This window comes from Taudactylus pleione, unplaced genomic scaffold, assembly GCF_031769625.1.
Source record: "Taudactylus pleione unplaced genomic scaffold, aTauple2 ptg000408l, whole genome shotgun sequence".
NCBI classification, from domain to species: Eukaryota; Metazoa; Chordata; class Amphibia; order Anura; family Myobatrachidae; genus Taudactylus; species Taudactylus pleione.
This window is the reverse complement of record NW_028284810.1, coordinates 9782733-9805077: the sequence shown is the minus strand read 5'-3', so window position 1 is coordinate 9805077 and position 22345 is coordinate 9782733. Positions and strand designations below refer to the sequence as shown.

The 22345-nt window shown below is 44.3% G+C and overlaps 1 protein-coding gene across 3 annotated transcripts in view; it reads left to right on the top strand.

Moving 5' to 3' along the window:
* LOC148506323 (EF-hand calcium-binding domain-containing protein 6-like) overlaps positions 1-22345 on the top strand; it is a 192593-nt gene that overhangs the window by 127217 nt on the left and 43031 nt on the right. For all 3 annotated transcript variants that reach the window (XM_088447002.1, XM_088447003.1, XM_088447004.1), the window contains exons 14-15: positions 12548-12641; positions 18442-18566. In XM_088447002.1, coding sequence (XP_088303128.1) covers positions 12548-12641; positions 18442-18566 — 219 coding nt within the window. The remainder of the gene's footprint in view (positions 1-12547; positions 12642-18441; positions 18567-22345) is intronic.

The window sequence follows — 22345 nt, the reverse complement described above, 5'->3', positions numbered from 1 at the left end:
CAGCTGTAGAAAAGGGTCTTCCTTAGAGCTCCCCTCACTGACTTTCCGCGTCCCCTTGGATCAGTTGTAAAAAACAGACAGAAACAACCGTCAGCTGAAAGACAGGAAAAAAAAGTAACAATCGTCCTACATTTCCACATTCATCCCCGGCCTCAATCCCTGCCAGTGTTTTCCATTCTTCTCCCTTTTCCTAATAACCAGATCACCACTCGGATGGTGGCCAGATTAGGCAAAGAACAATGCCATTTTAAATGTTAAGTTTGCATCTCATTTTTATGATCTTGCATGAACAGAAAAGCACAATTTTCCTAATATGTCAGAGCAATGCTCACACCCTGAGATTATCTCCTTAGATACTCTAGGAAACACCTTATGATTTCTGCCACATTTTGGGCAATATTTTGGCTCACTTAGGTGTATCACAAAGACACGCAGGTCTAAAGATACATCCATGAAGCTCTACTGAGAACTTCCTGATAAATTCATTTATTTGACATTGCAAACGATTAAACTATTATTGTCAATTACAATATTTGCCTCAATCAGGACTGCATACTGTGCACACCCCTCTTCAATAACTGCAGATTTAGGGGTACATTTGCTAAAGTGAGAGTTTTTAGAAGTGAGTTTTAAAAGTGATGTTGCCTATAGCAACCAATCAGATTCTAGATATCATCTTCTAGAAGGTGCTAGTTAAATGTTAAGTAGAATCTGATTGGTTGCTATGGCCAACATCACTTTAAAAACTCACTTCTAAAAACTCTCACTTTAGTAAATTTACCCCTTAGACTCTGCTAGAGAGTGAATCTAGCCAATGCTGCAAGTTAGGAGGTGTATTATTGGAAAATACAACTTCTGGCTCTATAATATAATCCTAAGGACATCAAAATATTTCTGCAATGGCAGACATGTCCTTTAATATAAACCACAACTGCTGCCTTGAGTCAATTTAAAAACAATCCTCTGAGCAGCGATGTACACCTTTTCCTAATTCTCATTGCTTACGACAAATAACAATAAAAGCAAAACATTTCAGTCACAGACATTTTTTTTATTTCAATACATATAGCACATTAAGTGATACCCATAATGGCTCCCATAATGCTATGTGCCTCTCACAAAACTTTAGTAACTGATTTCATGATTTGCCTTTTAAAAAACAACAACTTGTTAACAGTGCCAGATTGGGAACTAAAAGTGGTCTCATGTAGGCGGGATTACATCAAATGTAGGTGGGGACCAACATACAGAAAAGACAACATTCACGTGACCACTATACAGAGTGTTAAGCATCCCAGTTACCGCCATGCAGTACATATGTCATCCCAGGAACTATGTCATCCCAAGAACCGCCATGCAATACAGACAAAATCCCAGAGACAGCCATACAGTACAGACAGGATCTCAGTGTAGTACTTTGAGCATAACAGTAACCACCATACAGGACAGTGATCATCCCAGTAGCTGCCATACTGTACAAACAGCATCTCAGTGCCATGCAGTACAGATGGATCACAGTGACGCTATACAGTACAGAGAATATCCAAGTGACTACTATACAGTACATTGAGCATCACTGTGATTTCACTGCCTAAAATCTAGACTATATATGCGGTATCTCTATTATGTTAAGATGATAAATCATCTATTTAAGAAGTATAAACAGAAACTTGCCTAAGCATTATTTAAGATTACTTACCTCCTTAATCAAGTTAATATATTGTGTTCTGATTTCTTGCTCAGCTGTCACAGTCATTGCTTTATCAGTGAAGTCCCCACTCTTTAGAAAATTCATTCATTTTATGCTAACACAGTACAACTCTGAACACTGCTATGGATATTACGGGACAAGTCAGAGTCATTCTATTCGCACACGCTAGTGCCACTTCCTCTGTAAGATAATGGTAGGTATGGCCAGTTACTGTGATTAATTAGTCCCATTATTATGATTGCTGCTTATGTGACAGTGAGTCATGTGAATCCGATTTGTACACTACTCGCCAGTCATCAGCTCTGGTCAGTGCAGATGGTCTCTGATGCACACCGAGGGCATCGCTGCAAGCGTCGTCCCATTTAGGCTGATCCTCATTAAGTCCAGACAGCCACAAACTTGAACTTCTTCCACCTCCTCTTCCCCAACCCCCTTTGTCTGAAAATGTAAGCCCTCTGGCTTCTTGGACTAGCTTTGATACCAGTGTTGCGTCCTCCACCTGTGATCTGACTGTGCTTTAACACAGCTTTTAATGGGGTGTATTGATGTAATTGTCCCACTGTTTGACAAAATAGTCCAATCCTCTTTGCAGATGGCACTAAACCTCTAAAGTAAGGATCTGGGGAACAGGAACGATAGTGGATTTGTTAATCATGAGTGAGGTGAAAGGTGGAGGATGAGATTCCAGGAGAAGGTAGATGATGTCTTTGGACATGTTACATTTTAGAAAGTATTGGGGCATCCAGGTAAAGATGGCAGATGGGCAGTTGGAAAATGGGATAACAGGGAGGAAGAGAGATGTAGAGTTATATTTGACTGTCATTGGCATAGAGGTTGAAGCAGAAGGAGTGAAACTATTTGCAGAGAAGAGGTGTAAAGAAAGAAAAGCAGGGGGCAGAGATCAAAGCCGTGAGAAACCTCAATATACTGTAGAAAAAGTTGATGGGAGCATGTCAGAGATAGATACACGGAATTAGTTATTGGTTTGAGATAGGTGGAGAAGAAAACAGGGACAAAACTGGTAAGGGGATCTTCTTGAGTGCTCAAAACTTTGGCTCCGGGTGGTGGGCTGACAAGAAAGAAAAAAAAAGTGGGGGGGGTTTGGTCAGAGAGTAGGAAAACAGTGTTGGTGACAGAGAAGACAAGAACCAGGGAGTATCCGCTAAGGGAGGTTGGGAGATAAGGTCCTCTGTAAGAAGCCACACGATCAGTATGATTTCAGGGCAGAGTTGAAGGCCAGTCAGCTGTAATTTCTCCACATTACAGGCCCAGAACTAAATGCGTATATTCTCCTGCATGCACAGTTTGGAAGCAGGCTGTCCCTATCTTATGCATAGCTTGATACACATCATCACCAACAGTCCACCCTTGCTGTGTTCACAAGATATGGCAGCAAACATGCGTATGTATGCTTCCTGCCAACTCTGTATAGTCTGCGGCAATGACAAGCCCTCTCTGATCTTTGCCTATGTGAGAATGGCCTTTAACTGCCCAGTTATAACCAACATCAGTTGCAAATGTAGATGTGCCTGAAATGTGTATGACTCTGCATCCCCCATACTTGCATATGCTTGGTTCCGGACCATGCACAGTGCGAAAACACACAAGATATGCTCTGCAGGTAAGTGTACATTCAAAGTGATGTTTGGTGTTGTTACATCAACCACACCATGACCCCTCATTAATCTATGTGCGGTAAGTGGGCAATCGCTCATGTAAGTTAGCTTTTTATCACTCAGCCTTCTCAGTGATCTTAGGGCGTGATTCAGAGGTGCACACTATTGTAGCCTCAACTGTGTCTTTATGCTACTGCCACAGCCGATGGTATTTGTACAGAGATGCCCACCAGCTGAGGATTTATATGCCGCTGTGCGTATTAAGATGCACCATTAGTTGTATCATTGGTTGCACCATCAAACATTACACTAGCATTATGGAGGCGCAAATTATCGGTCTGAACATGGCCACCTGTATCAGTGCAACTACGGCCACTTGTTTTTAGCCACCCGCATTACCTCCCAGGAATGTCCACTGACACCCCCAGCTCTTGCGTCTAAATTCGCTCTGTGGATCCTGGTGGTAACCATCTGGGTGTATGCACAGTGCAGAATAAAAACATTGGGCGCTTACGTGCGGCATCAACATTGCGCGCACCTCTGAATCAGCCCCATAATGTGGTGCATGCTGAAATAGAGGGTCTGAGGTGAACGCAAAGCTCATCGCTGCTGCATCTTCGTTCACAGCGGACCTGAGAAGTTATGCAAATGTCGCAGCCGCCGTCTGTTGTATAGAGATGCAGACCAGCAGCTTCTCAGTTCCGCCGCTTGCGTACAAAGACGCATATATCAGAAAGCATTGAACCTCTGAGCAACCCTATGGTTACTCGGAATGTGTGTCACAAGTAAGACGCCGGGGCCAGAAGCAATGCGCAAGAGGATGCAGTCGCTGGCTGTGACAAGGCCCCAAAATGGTTGCGTTGTAGTCACTGCTCCCACGTTACCTCCCTCAAACAGTCCAGCCTGTCATTCATTTTGCAAATAAATCCTCACTGCGGCCACCATCACAGGGCCATCGCGGCACATGCGCAGTTCGGCTCAGACGCAAGTGTAGTAGATAAAACATCGGCCAGTTGCGAAAAATGAAAACTGTGTCCACCTCTGTATCAGGCCCAGAGACCCCAGGTATCTTTTCAACCTGTTTACTGCTACATTTGGCATGACAATGTTTCCACGGCTCTGGCAATCAGCCTGGAGGAACACTTGAATCTTTTAAATATCTTCATTAGCACTTTACTCCAGTATCCTGGAAAAGACTAATTTTAACTTAGAAGAAGAACATAGGGCCTGATTCAGAGTTGTACGCAACTGCGATGGTGGCCGATCAGCGCATGCGCAGGATCTGTACTGTGCATGCGCTGATGGTCGCAGTGCCCCCTAAGCTACAGCATGATTGGCATGCTGCAGCCGTTTGAGGGCAAGGAAGGGGCAGCAGCATCCAGCGTCCCAGAAAAGGAGGGAGTGTTGGCCCCATTTTCTGGGCGTGTTGAGGTCAATGGCTGCATCTTCCAGCTCAGCTTCACTGGCCCGGCTGCGCAAATTCCCCGGTCATTCTGAGTAACCTGGTGGTTCCCCAGATAGCCGATGTCACATAGTTGATCTGATGCTGCGTCCTCCTATGCAGCCGCGGATCACAGGAGCCAGCACAAGACGCCTCCTGCAGCATTAGCATAATATCATCAGGCCCATAACTCATAACCTAAGGTATAAATAGCACCTTCCGTGCCTCGGGCCCTGGTGGGGTCTCTCAGAAACACCCCTATTCACTCAGATTCCTAAACATAAATATATTGTGTGTACTGACGGTCAGGATTTATTGTACAGCCTGATTCACATATCATATCCATTTCTGATATCAAAGAATGGCCAAATTGAAAAATTAATAATAGGTTTAATAATAGGTAATTGCTGCCAAATAATGTTTTTTTGTTGTTATTTTTTCATTGCCATTCTCCTAGTTCTATCTTAAATAATATTTGATCATAATAATTATAATAATAATAACAACAGTATAATAGTTGTTGATTCATACATTTAATCAACCGTATTATTCCCCTGTGATATGTGCTGTGGTAAACTCCTGATGCACTGAGGGGATACTAAATTTATGTCTGGATTTTCCACAAAACATCCTTAGTACATGTGCCCCATAGGAGCGTATTTATCATTGGTGGCAGTAGGAGTGAAAACGTTATTCCTTATCACTCCTATAGGAGCCTTAGTAAAGAGATTGACAATAAAGTGAGCCTCGCTTTACAGAGTCTGGTAAATTGTTCCAGACTGTAGTCCCTAATACCAATAATAAGAGGGTTTGTGTTATCCTGTGTTACTTAGACATCTCCTGTGCATGGCCTTTAGTAATTCGCAGGGATACTTAATTCATATGGAAACTGCTTGATAATATGGAAATATTGTTCCAGTATATTAAAAAATGAGCCTTTACCATTTATCTACAAGTGAATAAATATATTGTTTTAGTGACCATTGTCGATCTGCGAGCAGCAGCACTAAGCTTTGTGGGGAAGCATCTCAGTATCCATTTCAGGCTCATCCTGTGTCCTGTTGAGTTCTTGTGTTGATAGTCGCCCAGGGTCACACTCTACAAGGAATCCCCACTGAGACTCTGCCTCAGGTCAACATCAGAATACTCTGTCCCTGTGCGTTCACTGCCAGAGTCATCTCCAATACACAAAGCTGCCTTGCAGTCAAACTACTCTCAAATAGATATGTTGTTTTTGCAATTTACCCTTGCACAATTGGTGAGCTGCAAATGTAAGGTTCTTCATAGCCCCTAGTGTTTGAATGATCTTTATTATAGATGTGCTGTGCATTGTGGTAATCATGTTTCAAAAACTAAACCTCAAAATCTGAACTGGAAAATCATTGTTACAGGGTTGCACTGAACATCAGACTCTAAGGGATGGGGAATCCAATTAGCCATGGGGAAATAATATTTATTGAAATAGCATTTTCCCCTGTGGTACATCAGGGGATAACACGTGCTTAAACTGCAGAATCAATGTGTTTCCCTGAGTGTTAAGTCCCCAATGGAACATTTTTGTCGCAGACTTTTCCTCACATGTCCTGAAGCTGCAAGGAAAAGTCCACCTAGGGGAAATGATGCGTGCGGTTAACCCTGCTAATTGAATTGCCGGCCGCGGGCAATCAGCCGCCAGGGACATCCTGCAGCCAATTAGATTCTCCCCTAAGTGCAGCTCTTCAGGGTTGCGGGTCTCAGACTTACCTTTTAAGGGGTCTATTCATGAAGTAGAGAAAAGCCCTGTTTAACAGAAAACAGGACTTTTCAGTGCTTCGTTCTATTCAGGAAGGGGGTTACAGTGGAGCAGTTCATGACTTCTCTAGCGGCGTCCCCGCTCCATGCCTCGATCGCGTCCCCATACAGTATTATGGGGAGAGAGATTCACAGAAAAACGGAAAGCTCAGCTTTCCGTTCCCCTGCTGCGTACAGATTCGCCATCTTAGGATGGCGCACTCTATACTGCGAAATGGAAAGAGCAGGGATGTTGAATACTTCCCTGCTCTTTGCCCGTCACCCTGCACTTGCTTTGCCTCCTTTCTTCACCAGCATCCTTTGCAGCAGGTCTGACGTGACTTGCTAGGCTCAGACACCAGCGCATGCGCACACAGGGCCAGATTTCAGATGCCAGCATCTAGGATTGAAACATTCAGGGCTCTATTTATTATGTTAATTATCGGTGTCCGAGCGGACCCCGATAATTAACATTTCAGCTTGCGGCGAGCGCTGAAGCAATTCATCATTGCTCCAGCGAGGAGACATCTGATCCGAAAATCAGCTGTCTCCCCGAATCTTCTCACTGCTCCTTTTGTGGCAGTGAAACTACTGCAACTGCATGAACTAGAGTTCACGCAGGCGCACAAAAGCCCCGGCGTCCAGCGGAAGGAGCCGGACAGGAGCGCGCAACCCAGGACTCATGCCCATAGGGAGGAAGCGGGTTGTGGGAGCAAATGCCATCTGAAGATGGTGAATGCTCCCAAAGGAGCTTGATGGATTTAGGTTCACATAATAGTGTATGGGGACAGCGGGCCAGATTTTGAGAGAAAGGTAAGCAGGAGATATTTATGATATTTCCAGCTTTACCTTTTTGATGAATGGCCCGAAAACTTTATTTCTACGACAGCAGGAGCAAATGTTAATTTTCTCCTGCTTTTGTAGAAATTAAGTGATAATGAATAGACCCCTCAAACAATGGCGTAACTCTCCATGGTGACACTCGGTGTAGTGTGTGCACAAAGCCGCACACCGACAGAAAGGGGCGTGGTCTCATGGGTAGTGGCATGGCGTTTCGGCCCAAACCTCCTCTTTATAGTCAATTCGGTGGGTCCCGGAAGTGCGGAGCAGGAGTTGGCACTTTGGTGTCACCCCTCGGTAGGTGAGATCTGGGTGCAGCCCGCACCCCCCTTGTGATGCCACTGCCCTCAAAAACTAATTTTTCTTTTTTCCTATATTAAAGTAGTTTGATACTTATGTCATAGGATATGTGTTTTATAGAACCAGCGGTTGAAGGTGTTTATAGGGGTTGGTGGAGGGATACAAGGGAAGTGTATGTTATTAGAGACACAAGTTGTGTTTTCTGGGCCCCATTTATTAATTATCGGGTTTTATGGACCTATTTATGAAATAATATAGCGGCATATATCCCGAGAGCACGCATTTTTGGGGAATACCTGCAAATATTAAGTATCACCCGATATCTGCAGCAGTCCCTCCATTTTCCACAGCAGCCACAGTCAGCATAGGTTTCTATGGGGTCTTCAAAGCTTGGCCCCAGCAGCTAGCACCAGCTAACATTTCACAAAATTTATTGGGAGAGGGTTCTTCTGGAACCGTCCCCGGCAATGTCCACCACACATGCATAGTTATGCAGTAGCACACCAGGGATCCCGATACAGATGTGTCCTCATACATCTAGTCTCAATACACCATGCAGCGCGACTTGCCTGGCGAGAGTGAAACCCCAGATCCCTCTGCTGGTGTTAGGCATCTTTTTTTAGCCAAAAATATGTCTTAAGTCGTAATGCTTCGCATTCTGGAGCTTGGTAAATCTCACATTATAGTAGGCCCCATAGAAACCCTCCACACCGGTTGACACCTTCGGAGAGGGTGAAACCAAAATAGCAGAGCTGCTCAACTGTTTTGGTGTCACCCCCACGGATGGTGTCACCGAACAGCACTGCAGCAGTGATGGATGACGCGCGCATGCGAGTGTCTTCCACACTGTGTTGAGGGCCTCCCAGCAACTCTCAGTAACGCCTCCAAAACAGCACATATCAGAGGACGTGGCCTTGTGGGCACAAGGTCACGTCCCCTTTCTGGCGGGGTCTGTAGGTGCTGCATTGGGTGTCATCAGCCATTGTGACGCTTCTGTATGGGGAGCTGCTTTTGCAATCAGAAACAGGGGAACCGCAGCAGATATCTAGTTACATTTTGCGGGAATGGTAGTTTTCGGAGTGATTTCCCACAAAATCACTTTAATAAATATGCCCCTATGTTGTAAGAAGCAGCATAATCATAAGCAGGCTCTCTTCTTGTGATGGAACTCTCATGCAATTCTGATTATTGGGAACTATTCTGAGAGATTAGTAAATATAAATAATCAATGACATTTCTGAAAACTATTGCCCGGAAAACAGTGATGTGACCTACACAGGTGTAACACTGACCACTTATGAAGCATGTGCAGGTGGTAGGACCTTCTTCAGTTTCACAGTTGGTCACTGTACTTTAGGCAGAATGGCAAAACATACCGCCTGCTGTTGTCCAAGAAGTTTGCCAAGAAGGGTGTCTACAGAAATCACTGCACATGGTGGACCTACAAAGTACTGACGTCAATAAAATCTCGTTATTCTATTTGCTGTCAGTGTCCAATTACTTTTGTCTACATAGTGTACTTAGAATGAAGTTAAATAATCTTCTCCTAGCATCAGCATAAGTTTTGGTCTGTCCGGACTTGTTAATGTGCCGGACAGACCAAAGGTTACGTATAACAATTGTGGCTATCATAATGATATTCCACTTTTACACCAAAGTCCCGGGTCTGACCTGGGATTTGGAACATGTTTTTAACCCGGTCCCGGATCAGACCCAGGACAGACCCCTTTTACACCGCGGCACCAACCTGGACTATGCCTGAGTCGGCACCGTTCACACCGGAGCCGGGTCTGCATTGACCCAGCCTTTCTGGCGTTGCAGTGGACGCTTGGAGATGATGTCATCTCCAAGTGCCACTGAAGTCGGCCACACCGGAGCAGAGTCTGCAGTGACCCAGCTCTTCCGGCGTTGCAGTGGACGCTTGGAGATTATGTCATCTCCAAGTAACACTGAAGCCGGCCACACCGGAGTCGGATCTGCAATGACCCGGCTTTTCTGGCATTGTACTGCAGTGGACGCTTAGTGATGATGTAATCTCCAAGCGTTACTGAAGCCGGCCAATCGGGCATCATGCGGCATGATTCGGGTCATTGTGACGGATGTAACAGCGCATGCGCAGCACTGATTCCAGCTGCGGTAAGTTAGAGTAGAGAGAGAAAAGTGTCTATTTTTCGAAGAGCTGTCATCGCAAACATGACAGCTTTTCGGAATAGATAGTTATGGAGAGGAGGAATGATGAATTCCTCTGGTAATTAGATAGAACTCCATGCGAGTTCTACCTAATTACCTCCAGAGAATTCTATGTGTTAATGAATAGGCCCCTGAGAGTGCTCATTTTCCTAGAATTGGGACTCGTGGGGATCTGAACCACAAAGTTATGTTGGCCGCACTCAGGCAAATTTTGTTATTTCTTAAAAAATGTTTTTTTTTTCTTATCGGACATTTACAAGATTGTTTGGGCTGTACTTTCTGAATAAAATGAAATGGATCAATATGCAAACAAACACCTTGAGTTAATAGGTTAGTGAAAATGAGGTTCTAGGTAAATGGATTTGCAGCATCTTATACACCTGTTCATAAAACACACAAACCTATAGCGCAAACGTATATAAGACAAGTTCATGCTGGATGATCAGATGTCCTTTAATGTATGTGCCCTATTTATAGGATTAATTGTATCACAGAAAAAGCAGTTTTGTTTTTTAGCTTTATGAAATTCCATAAAAAATGTTGTACTTGTGTACTTTACGGACTCAATGCAGAGAGAACCCAAGTGTCCTACACTCATTATTGTCAATCATGGTAATGTCTAAATCCCCTTCACAGAGAGGAACCTGACGTCATCAGCCAGTGTCCAGCGTCATTCCCTACCATCCAAGTGGGCATGAGGGGGAATATAACCTTGTGGCGAGCATAGCGAGCCACCGAGCCCAAAGTGCGGCAAGCGCAGCGAGCCCACAAGGAGACAACTTTCTTCTTTAGGTGGGTACAACTTTCGGTACGTGTGTAAAGTACACAAGTACCATTTAAAACATTTATTGGGTTCTCTCTGCAATGTAAAGTACACAAGTACCAAAATATTATAAAGCGCTCTGTCCTATAGATCCTGCTAGTGGCCCACCAAGGATTTCTGGTGGGGCCACCTTCTCGGGCAGCCACATGGTTATTTATTAGTGTTTGGTTCTGACCACACAGGGGCCTAATTCAGAGATGTATGTAAACCTGTTGGCTTACGTACATCTACGAAGGTGTGAGATCTGTGCATGCGCAGTTCTCGTTCGCAGTGTCCTGGATGCCACAGTCTAATTGACAGACTGTGGCCGTTTGGGGCCGGCAACAGGCAGCATTGCAGAAAACTGGGGGGTGTTGCCTCCATTTCCTGGACGTGCTGAAGCTAGTGGTTGTGTCCTTGGACGCAGCTGCACTGACTTCAGCGATGTGAATTCCCCGGTCATCCTGAGTAACCTGAGGGTTACTCAAAAGGCTGATGTTCACGCAGATAATTCGATGCTGCGGTTATGGACATAGCAGCGGATCAGAGAAGCCAGCAGGAGACGTCTATTTACACAAGACGCTTCCTGCGGCATTAGCGTGTTATCACACAGACGCTACTTAAAAGACGAAACGGCTGTGTGATTGGCGCACATGTGTGAATCAGACCCATAGTTACAATATGTCCACATTTATGTACATATACATCCTTGGACAGCATTGCCGTATGATATAAGCTGGTGTCGTCTTATGGCTTTGTCAGAAAATCAACATTACTATTGCTGCTGTTTACCATATGAGTACGTGGGCCAGGCAACTAGAGCTGTTGATGATCACATGTGGACTGTGGCTGACTATCTCTTGACCTCTAATTAATATGCTTATTCATCAGAAATCATTAATTATATAGTGTAACCTTTTCTCATGAAGAAATCTATGGGCAATAACCAGCCAAATTTCAGTGGATACTTTTCTATAGGTTAAACCACATAGGGATTATTCCCGTATTGACATAAGCATTCACTTGCTAATTTGCTGGACCCTGAGCAGCTAAAGCCATAATGGCCTCTCCGCCCAACAGTCTTGACTAAGACCCCAGTTCCTGCGTATTTATTTTTTTACAACCCCTTTTTTTTCCCATTTCCTCATGCTTCATAAATGCCAATGTTTTGATCGCCTTAAGGAAAAGAATGAGTTAAATGGACCAACATTTTAGCCCTGGCTCTAAAACCGCCTCTTTTCAGAGTCCCCTCAGCACCTGCAGGATATTTGCACATACATAAATAAATAAATTAACAATGAATAAATAATTTTAATCCTGCCACCTTAAAGATTTGATCCTTTGGCAGTGCATGTGTGTTTGTCAATTCCCTAATTCTTTTTTATACAGTCCTCAGATACTTGGTGTCTGTAAGGCAAATTTGGGGTATTGTTTTCGCTTGATTAGTTCTGTATGACCCAAGGTCACCCTCAAAATCCACATCACTCTTCAGAACTTGGAAAGGCCTGCTAGCTTTTTAAAGGGATGCAAAGTGCCTGCCATTTCTCTGGACAAAAGCCTGGGAGGTTTGCTGCATTTGGCCTTCTCAATGCCTCCGTTTTGCTCACTGAAGCGGAGATAAAACTCATTAGGTGACACTGTTATTTCTTCTCCTGGGCTGTACAGTACTTGTGCTATTGACTGTTGAGGGACAATGAGGGCACTGTACAGCTACAGAGCTAATACAGTCCTGATATGCCAGACAGTTTGGCAAGTGTTGGGTGACCAGCATCCTTGTAAGGAGTGGGCCGTAATTTTTTGGGATTCTAGCAATTATTATACTAGTGTAGCAGCATGCCATGGCTATAACTATAATTCAAATATTTTTCTCTTCTCAGACGGGGAGTGCCAAGTCTCTTTGACGAAAGGTCTATAGGAAGCTCAGCGTATGAGGACGATAGAGAGCTTGGTCCTGGGAGAACACCAGAACAAGTAACTATTAATTATGTGTTTTATTTATTTTATTTTTTTTTGTCAGGGGTCAGGTTTGTTATAGCATGATGTAGAACATTTGTCCAGCAGCACCAAATTTCAGTTATAGCATACACAGCATCAGGTGACATATTTTCAATGGCTTGGGTATGGCATCCCGACAGTCAGAATCCCAACAGAATTTTGTAAGTAACCCTTACCTTAACCCTCCTCCTAACCCACCTTTCCCGCAGCCTAACCCTAACCCCCCCAGCCTAACCCTCCCCTCCCACAGCCTAACCTTAACCCTCCCACGCAGCCTAATTCTAACCCCCCCCAGCCTAACCCTCCCCTCCCACAGCCTAACCTTAACCCTCCCACGTAGCCTAATCCTAACCCCCCCAGCCTAACCCTCCCCTCCCACAGCCTAACCTTAACCCTCCCCCTAGTGCCGTTGAGTAGCCGACTAAATCCCATCTTCAATATATCGCCCACGCCGGCAACAGATGTGACCACTGGATGTCACTGCCTGATTTTCATACTCTAATTTAGAGAGAACACAGTTTTTTTATTTCATTTATAGCAGTAAAACAGTGATCACTTTTACATGTAATATATGCAGCAGTGTATATTGTACATTTGCAATGTGTACTACATAGCATTGGCTTAGCACCAGTGCATATAGATTATCCTCCTAGAGCAGTACAGTGAAGGCCTGGTTTCCAGGGACACGTTCTCCTGTGAAAATCAAGAAATGATCTAGAAATGCACCAATTTTGAATAATGACGCTCTGCAAAATAAAATCTTAGTTTTCCGCTGTTCCACAATCATAGGCAGAGCCATACATATATCCTTAGAAAAAAAAAAAAAGACCTCGTCCAACTGCTTCCGTTGGCCAGAATTTTTCACCTCATCTAATGCAACCACTTGCTTGATATTTGCACTGCAAACCATGACACACTAAAAAGGCCTTTCTTCTGCTCTTCTGTATTTCTTCTTCAGGGTCCATAGGGCTTCACAGGGATACAATGGGTGTAGGTGGTACTTGGAGGACCGCATACCAACAGCAAAGCTTTTTCTGTCCCTGGAAACTCCGGTCCTTCCCCTTTTACCCCGCCCACTGCCTGAAGGCAACTCTGTTTTCGTTGGTGTCCGGCAGGAGCTGGATTACCGTTATATAGTTGGGCTGCTTTTAAGCAGACCAAGCTTTGTTTTATGATTTCTTTTTTATTCTACTATAACAGAGCAAGCAGTGCTAGACAGTCCTCTGGACAGCTGCACTGCTGCTCCATCACCTCTCTGCGGCGACGCGACTCTAGCCATAGGCTAGATACTCTCGGCAGGGCTCTGCTGGGACCTAGCTAGCATGGCTCCTTGGACCCCAGACTGCAACCGTGACTCAAGGGGACAGGTAAGGCGGGTTCCCTCGTCTATGCGCAGTCTTACCGCCGGTCTCAGGAGACAGAACGGAGGCGCTGATGTAGAAACCGGTTCATCCGGGACTCCACTAGACCACCAGAGCATAACTTTATACTGGCGCAGCGATTAGCTGAGGCCAGGCACCTGGTGGTTGATGTCAGCATAGGGGAGACGGCCCTCTCCCTGCGGCCCCTCCCCAGCTCAGGGCACCATTCCACTGCGGTCTTGCCATTCCTGACCTGCTCCTTCCTCACCCTCCGCCCTCTCAGCGACTCGTGGCAGCCATTTTCTGCATCAGTTCTCCGGGAACCCTGGGTCCGGTCTCCCTGTATACCCCTCCCAGGAGCCAGGTTATACAGCGCTATTTCCTACCAGCCACTGCGGTCTGTGTAGTTGAATTTAGTGCCCACTGCAGTTATATTGTATTATCTGCATTGTATGTGACTTGTACTAGCGCTGCTGTCTGTTTATTTTTCTCAACTGTCAGCTTATACCTTTCCCTTTCTTTCATTAGAACCCTGGAATACTGAGGTATAGGGGGTTCATTGTACCTCACATCTACCTATATTTGTGAGGGTTATCACATACTGTATATCTGTGTTGCGCACTACACTGTGCCATATTGTACATATATCTGGGTTGCTCACTGTACTGTGCCAGATTGTGTGCTACATTATCCTTGCAGCTATGTCTAGCAAAGGCAAGAATAACAAGCAGCCTGCTGCTCCCACTCTGGTGCCTTCCAAGTCCTGTTTAGCAGGCTTAGCTTCAGATGATCTAATTCAAGATGTCTATGTGCATCTTTTTATACAGCACCTGGCCCATCAGCCCCTGCATCCTCTCCTCAGACCCCCCCCCCCATGGCTTCTTTTTCACAGGTGTTGGCAAAATTGCGGACCACCTAGCGGTCCCTGTGGAAGCTCCCCCTATGGGATGGCCACAGCAGGTACTCCCTGCGAATCCTTTGCCTCCCCCATGGTTAGATGTACTTTTTACCTCAGTGCAGAGTCTATCAGCTACCTCTACAGCCTTTCAACAAATGCTGCAAAAAGAGAGACCCTTACTTAGTAAACCTACTAAGCGTGCTGTGTTATCTTCCCAGTCCACCCAGCTATCAGAGTCTGAGTTATCATCTGGGGAGGCAGAAGATGCAGACCTCTCTCACTCTGACTCCCCCTCGGGAGAGGAGGAGCCCCTCTCTAAATTTAATATTCCTGCACTTGTGAGAGCTGTAAACGTTATTCTTCAAATAGAAAAGGCAGAACCCACTCCTCGGGCAAAAGAGACACTATTTAAGTGACAGACGGTAGTTTTGCCAGAGTTTCCTCACTTTGACCAGCTATCTGATCATATGTGTGAAGCATGGAATATGCCAAGTAAAAGGTTTCAGCTGCCTAAATGCTTGATTTCCTTTTACCCTCTTCCAGCTACTGATTGCACTAAATGGGAAGTTCCCCCTGCAGTGAATTCCCCCATGACATGCCTAGTTAAGAATGCTACCTTACCTATCCATACTGCAACCTCTGGAGACTAAGGATAGAAGTTTGCCTGAAATCTATATACTCTCTTGCAGGAGCTATTACTCGTCCTGCCAGGGCTATGGCCTGGGTGGCAAAAGCCATTGAGAGATGGGCAGGGGCTCTAGAAGATACATTTCCCTCTGATGCTTCAAGGGAACAGCTGTCCTACATATCTCACATTAGAGATGCAGCCTCCTATTTAGGAGAGGCGGCTTTGGATACTGGTCTCCTAGCTTCCAAGGCATCTGCTACTTCCGTGTTAGCCCTCCGTATTGTTTGGCTTTGCTCATGGAAGGCAGATTCGGACTCTAAAAAGGCTTTGCAGTCTCTGCCTTATTCTGGGGAGATCCTGTTTGGCCCAGAATTGGACAAGATGTGACTACCATGGCAGCTTCCAAGACGGTGTTATTGCCCATTGCATCTACTATGAAGCCTTTCATCCCCAAGGAAAAGCTAAAGGTCAGTCCTTTCCACGGCAGTCGGCATCCACTAAGGCATTCAAGCCTAGGACCAAACAGACCTGAGCTACTAGACATCCACCTACCAAATCTGAGGACAAGCCTTCAGCCTGATGGGGCAGGCCTCTCCCTGTTGGCTCCCAGGTTGGGAAGCCGACTTCTTCAGTTCACCCAGTTCTGGCATCAGACCACCTCAGACGTTTGGGTAATAGAAGTCTCCCACGGATACGCCCTCTCATTCCTAAAACGGCCACCCCCCAGCAGTTCTTTTGCACAGGACCTCTATCGGACCCAAGTAAAGCCCTGCTCCTCCAGAAGTCCATTCAGGGGTAATAATTCCGGTCTCCTCATCACAGCGAGGGAAGGGCTATTATTCTACCCTTTTCTTGGTTCAGAAACCCAAAGGGTCTCATCGGCCTATCCTCAACCTCAAGTCTCTGAACAGAGTGCCCAGGTTTCGTATGGAAACACTACGCTCTATTGTCCTGGCTATGGAGCCTGGGGACTTTATGGTGTCTCTGGACATTCAGGACGCTTACTACATATACCTATAGTGCCTTCTCATCCCCACTATCTCCGGTTTGCTGTCTTACAGCAACATTACCAATTTCATGCACTGCCTTTTGGGCTTTTTACAGCTCCTTGGGTCTTTACCAAGATCATGGCAGTTATGGCGGCCTATCTTTGTCGTCAGGGGATCAGACTGCTCCCATATTTGGACCAAGGAGAGAGAAAAAAAACCTAATGATTAGCGCACAAATAAACTAAAATGTAACTTTTATTTATTGATATTAAAACATTCTGTAGTCATGAATAGCGAAATATAAAATTAGAAATAGAGTGCAGAAAATGAAAATTAAGTGTATAAAAACAGAACGTCCCACTATGTGTTGGCTCCTATTTTAGAATCAATTAGCCCACATCATGTGTTACAACAAATGAAAAAGAAATAGTAAATTGTGCACTGTCTTAGTTATATATTTGGTAATTACTGCTCAATTGAGTGCACAAATACTATATATTCTTTATGCAAAGCCTTAGATTATCCTAAGGATGTAAGGGTTGTAGTTTTTATCAACTCGGTTATATAAAGTTAATCAGACATTCTTTATTATGTAGGTGTTATTTTAATAAATTGAATTAACACTCATCATTGTGTCCAATTACTCTATAAACAGTATTCATGTACCAGCAGCTCTCAAAATTCGTGGATACAATGTTGCAATTTAATATAAGGAATTGTAACCCTTATAATGTGTTACAATAGTATCCATTCACATCTGCCATGTTTGCAAGTAGCTATTGTTGGATTCAGTATTTCAACAGTCTTACTGATAGTCTTCCCTATATTGGCCAGCAGTATGTTATTTGGCAAAAAGTCCACAGATAGGTATTACAATTTATTGTGAAGAATTATGATCTTTATAATAATCTTTACATTAGTGCCCGTACACAGCTGCCGTGCTTGCAAATAACTGTTGCTAAACATATGTCCATCTGAAGATGGTGTAAACTAAGTGGGCCAAACTCCAAAAAGCTTTGATTTCCAGAGCCCCAAGTCTCTGTATATGTGGATAATGTCTATCCTGAAATTGACCTATGAATAGAAATTTTGTTTAACGATAGTACCTCTTATATGGAAACATTTTTAAAATACTCCCACAACCCTTGCTTCCCTTATTTTGTCTGTTTGGGACTGCCAACTTTTACACTGTATGGGCCCCTGAATATATTGATTTGAAGTAGGTCACAAACAGAGCCCTATCACCTTCTGCCCCCAACATTACAGAATGTCTTACAATTATAATTTCCACTGGGACTATCTGTGGCTTAACAATGTGATGATGTGGACAGACGGCGAGCTGACCTAGAACTCTGGTAAAGTAATAAATGAATAGTATATTACCAGCGCTTCTGTAAGTGCTGTCCAATATACCTCTGTTTGGAATAACAAAGTTTGGTGGCTCTCTTATACACAGAAAATAAAAAATTATTATTGAGTGAATTTCAAACCATTTACAGTCACATGTCCACTTGCGACTGCAGGGGTGTAATTGGGCGGTAACAGGGTACTCTCACACAGGTAATATTCAATGAGTGCGTGCCGATAGAATTGCGAGTCATGCAGAGTCGAAGCGAAAAATATCTAAAAATATTTTTAGACCTATATTTTGCAAAATGGATATGACCAGGGGTGCCAAGATGGGGATGGGAGGGTACTGATTACCGGGCTTGTTGGTGGGCCCCAGGGGAGGCCAGGGTCAGCTGCTGAGGGGAACATACGAGATAACCACTTATAATAGATCTACTATTTGTATGCAATGATCTTGATTATCAAATAAATACTTCTGATTCATTTAAACCATGTGCTATTTCAGTCAGCGATCATTCATAACAGTTGATATTCTGTTGGTTTCTTCAAGCTGTTCAAGATTATAAAGAGTCTAATTCATAAAAACTACTCAGTAGTGGAGAAGGAATTTGAAGATCTGGATGAAATGAATTCAAGACGTCTCACTCAGGAGACGATGTACTTCCTCTTAAAGCGGTATGTTGGAGAGATACAGTATATGTATACTGAAAGTTACCATTACAGTGACACCGTTTGTGCTTCCCATGTAGAAATCCACTTATCTACTTACCTGCACTATTGTAAGCCTCTACAGGGAAATCAATAGTTTTTAAGGTACTCACCCTTAATCAGCGTGCTACACGTGCTCACTGGGGGGGGGGGGGTGTCTATCACTTAATTTCTACAAAAGCAGGTGAAAATGTTCATTTTTACCTGCTTTTGCAGAAATTACGTTTTCGGGCCAACATCAAAAAGGTAATGCAGAAGATATTACAGATATCTCCTGCTTACCTTCCCCTGGCAGAATGGCCTGCTGTCCCCATACACTAGTATGGGGACAGAATTCATCAAGCCCTGAAATTACAATATTGTTGGAGCTTGACTGCGAGAGCATTCACCATCTTCAGCAGGTTGATTCTTCCCTATGGGAAGGAGTCCCGGGTTACGAAGAGGGATCCTTTCGCATGCCTCCGTCCCTGCCCGGCTCCTTCTGCCAGACGCTGAGGCGTTTGTGGCCTGTAGGTCTTACAGGCGCACTAGTTACAATGAAAAGATTCACTGCTACAAAAAGAGCAGTGAAAAGACTCGGGGACACAGCTGATTTTCAGAAGAGCTGTCTCCGCACCGGAGCAATGATGAATTGCTCCAGAGCTCGTGTCGAGTTGGAATGTTTATTATCGGGTTCCGATAATTAACATAATGAATAGAGCCCTAGGTGAGTAATACATTCCCACACAACTGAAGATGGCTGCTGCCTCGATATCCCATTTAACACCACTGTGCTTAAAACATAAGTTGTCTTACATTAGCAAATCAATGGCCACAAACAAAGCTTTGGAGTACAGCATACAGTGGCTTGGAGACTAAAGGGCTGATGTAGAGTTTAATGTATGCCCGGTTTTGGAGCATAAATGTGTGAATTCACAATAAGCACACAATATGGGCGAGGCAGAGATGTATTCTTTTTGATTGCATCAATACTTACAACTAAAGAGGTGTGTGACTGGGCGGTGTTACTTAGGCAAAGCTCACTGAGGGCGTGCAAACTCAGATGTGGGTTATGCAGACCATGATGTAAGTGTATATAAGCCTTTATGGAGGTGAATCTTTTGCACCTAGTATATGGCTGGAGCGAATGATGACTCGTAGCAAACCAGGCGCATATGCTACACGTGAGTCTCAAGAGGTGCACAACTGTGCATATGGGCGACTGCATTATTTCCATCCACGATTTTGAGCAATGTACACCTGATTTACATCCATCTCTGCACCAGGCCATAATAGATCAATATTTATACTGCTACCAAAATGTCCCAGTGGAAATGTAAATGTAAATTGAACGTTGTTGACCTTACATTCTTCTGAACCTAAGGCCGAAGCAGGGCTCTATGTCGCCTTGTGCCGGACCCGCCCCCTAACCCGTGACATCATGACATAACACCTAGGGGACAGGGCCACCAGCACTAGGAAGAAGAGCATTGCGCGTAGCGTCCTAAAGATGATCCATGTAGCTCTGCAGGCTGAATGGTGCCTGCCCGGAGCTTCCCTTACAGGCACCCTGCAAGCCAAATACTGGTGTTGTAGGGCAGCCAAAGTGCTACCCCTACTTACAGCCCTGCTAAACCAACTAAAAGTGTCTGCATGGAATAACATTATATCAGTGACTGTATATGTAACCAGTGATACAACTCTAACTGACTCTATATATACTATAAATACTAATCTTCACATATCGAATGTTGTGATAGCAGATCTTGTTACTGTTACAAGTCCAGTCCAGGACTTGTCTCCTGCCAGTATTCCTCCTGCTCCGGACCATGCTTCTAGGTTGCCGTCTGCTAGGAGACCCAGATTGTCAGAGGATTTCACATGTTTCTTCCTATTGTTCCCTGATTGGCAGCTGATCCTATTTGAACTTCCTGGACTGTCGCCGCCCTGTCGGCTATAGAGTTTTCATGTGGAACTTTTGGTTATGCAACTTGCTTTCTGTGCATCCAGACTTCCAGTTATAATCTGTACATGCTGTGTGTACGCTGCTCACCGGCTTCTAAGTGACCCAAGTACCCCGGGTTCAAGCATCGCTGTCTACAGGGCCATCTAGCCATACAGCTATCCTGCTTGTATACCACGTTTCAAGCAACACTGTCTACTAGGCTCTCCAGGCCATCCAGCACTCCGGCTTCTACACCACGTTTCAAGCATCGCTATCTACTAGGCCCTCCAAGCCATACAGCAATCCTGCTTCTACACCACATTTCAAGCATCGCTGTCTACTAGGCCCTCCAGAGTTCTCTAAAGGAACTCTTAAGTTAAGACATCTCTTATTCGGCTTACCGTGGGTGTTTTACATATAGAACTCATTTCATTTATTCTTCTGCATTGTCCATTGGTTCCAATTGTATTGGGTCTTCCATGGCTTAAATTACACAATCCTTCCATTTGCTGGTCCTCTGGGGAGATTATTAAGTGGAGTCCTGAATGTCAGTCCTCATGCTTTTCACTCCCTGTGCGGATGCTACAATGTCCTGAAGTTTTGACCGCTTGTAACATTCCTCCTCAATATTTGGATTTGCTGATGTGTATTCTAAACAGAAAGTGAATGCATTGCTTCCACATCGACCATATGATTGCGCCATCAATCTTGTTCCTGGAGCCAAGTTGCCTAAAGGTTGTTTGTATTCTCTGTCCATTCCTGAGAGTAAAGCTATGGAGGATTATATTAAAGAGGATTTAGCCAGAAGATTTATTCATCCATCCAAGTCCCCGGTCTGTGTAGGCTTCTTTCTTGTCCAAAAGAAGGATGGATCTCTACGTCCATATATTGACTTTAGAGGACTTAACAGTATAACCATCAAGAACTCATACCCGCTACCTCTTATTTCTGTGTTTTTTGATCAACTTCGAGAAGTGACCATTTTCTCCAAAATTGATCTCAGAGGAACTTATAACCTTATTCGCATTAAGGAAGGTGATGAGTGGAAGACCGCTTTCAACACTCATTCAGGTCACTAGGAATACCTTGTCATGCCATTTGGACTCGCTAATGCTCCTGCTGTCTTTCAGGATTTAATTAATCACGCCCTTCGAGAGTTCCTGGGTGTTTTTGTGGTTGTCTATTTGGATGACATCCTTATTTACTCCAAGTCAGAAGAGCTCCATGTTCAACATGTTCGTTTGGTTTTGCAACAGCTTCATGAGCATCATCTTTTTGCTAAATTGGAGAAATGTGAATTCCATGTCGCTCAAGTATCCTTTCTGGGTTATGTCATCTCTACTTAGGGATTTTCGATGGATCCCAGTAAAGTCAAAGCAGTTCTTGAATGGGTTCAGCCCAATACTTTGAAGGGCATCCAGCGTTTCCTTGGATTTGCTAATTATTACCAGAGATTTATCAATTCTTTTTCTACCATTGTGGCTCCGATTGTGGACCTTACCAAAAAAGGAGCGTATACAGCTAATTGGCCTTTGAAGGCTATACAGGCCTTTGAAGATCTGAAGACTGCCTTTACCCATGCACCTGTTATCCTGATCCTGAGTTGACATTTATTTTGGAAGTTAATGCATCAGAGGTTGGGGCTGGAGCAATTCTTTCTCAAAAAAGTCCTCCAGATAATAAATTGCATCCATGTGTTTTTTTTTCATACAAATTTGCCACCGCTGAGCGTAATTACGATGTGGGGAACAGAGAATTGCTTGCCATTAAATGGGCTTTTGAAGATTGGAGACACTGGCTTGAGGGGGCCAAACATCAAGTC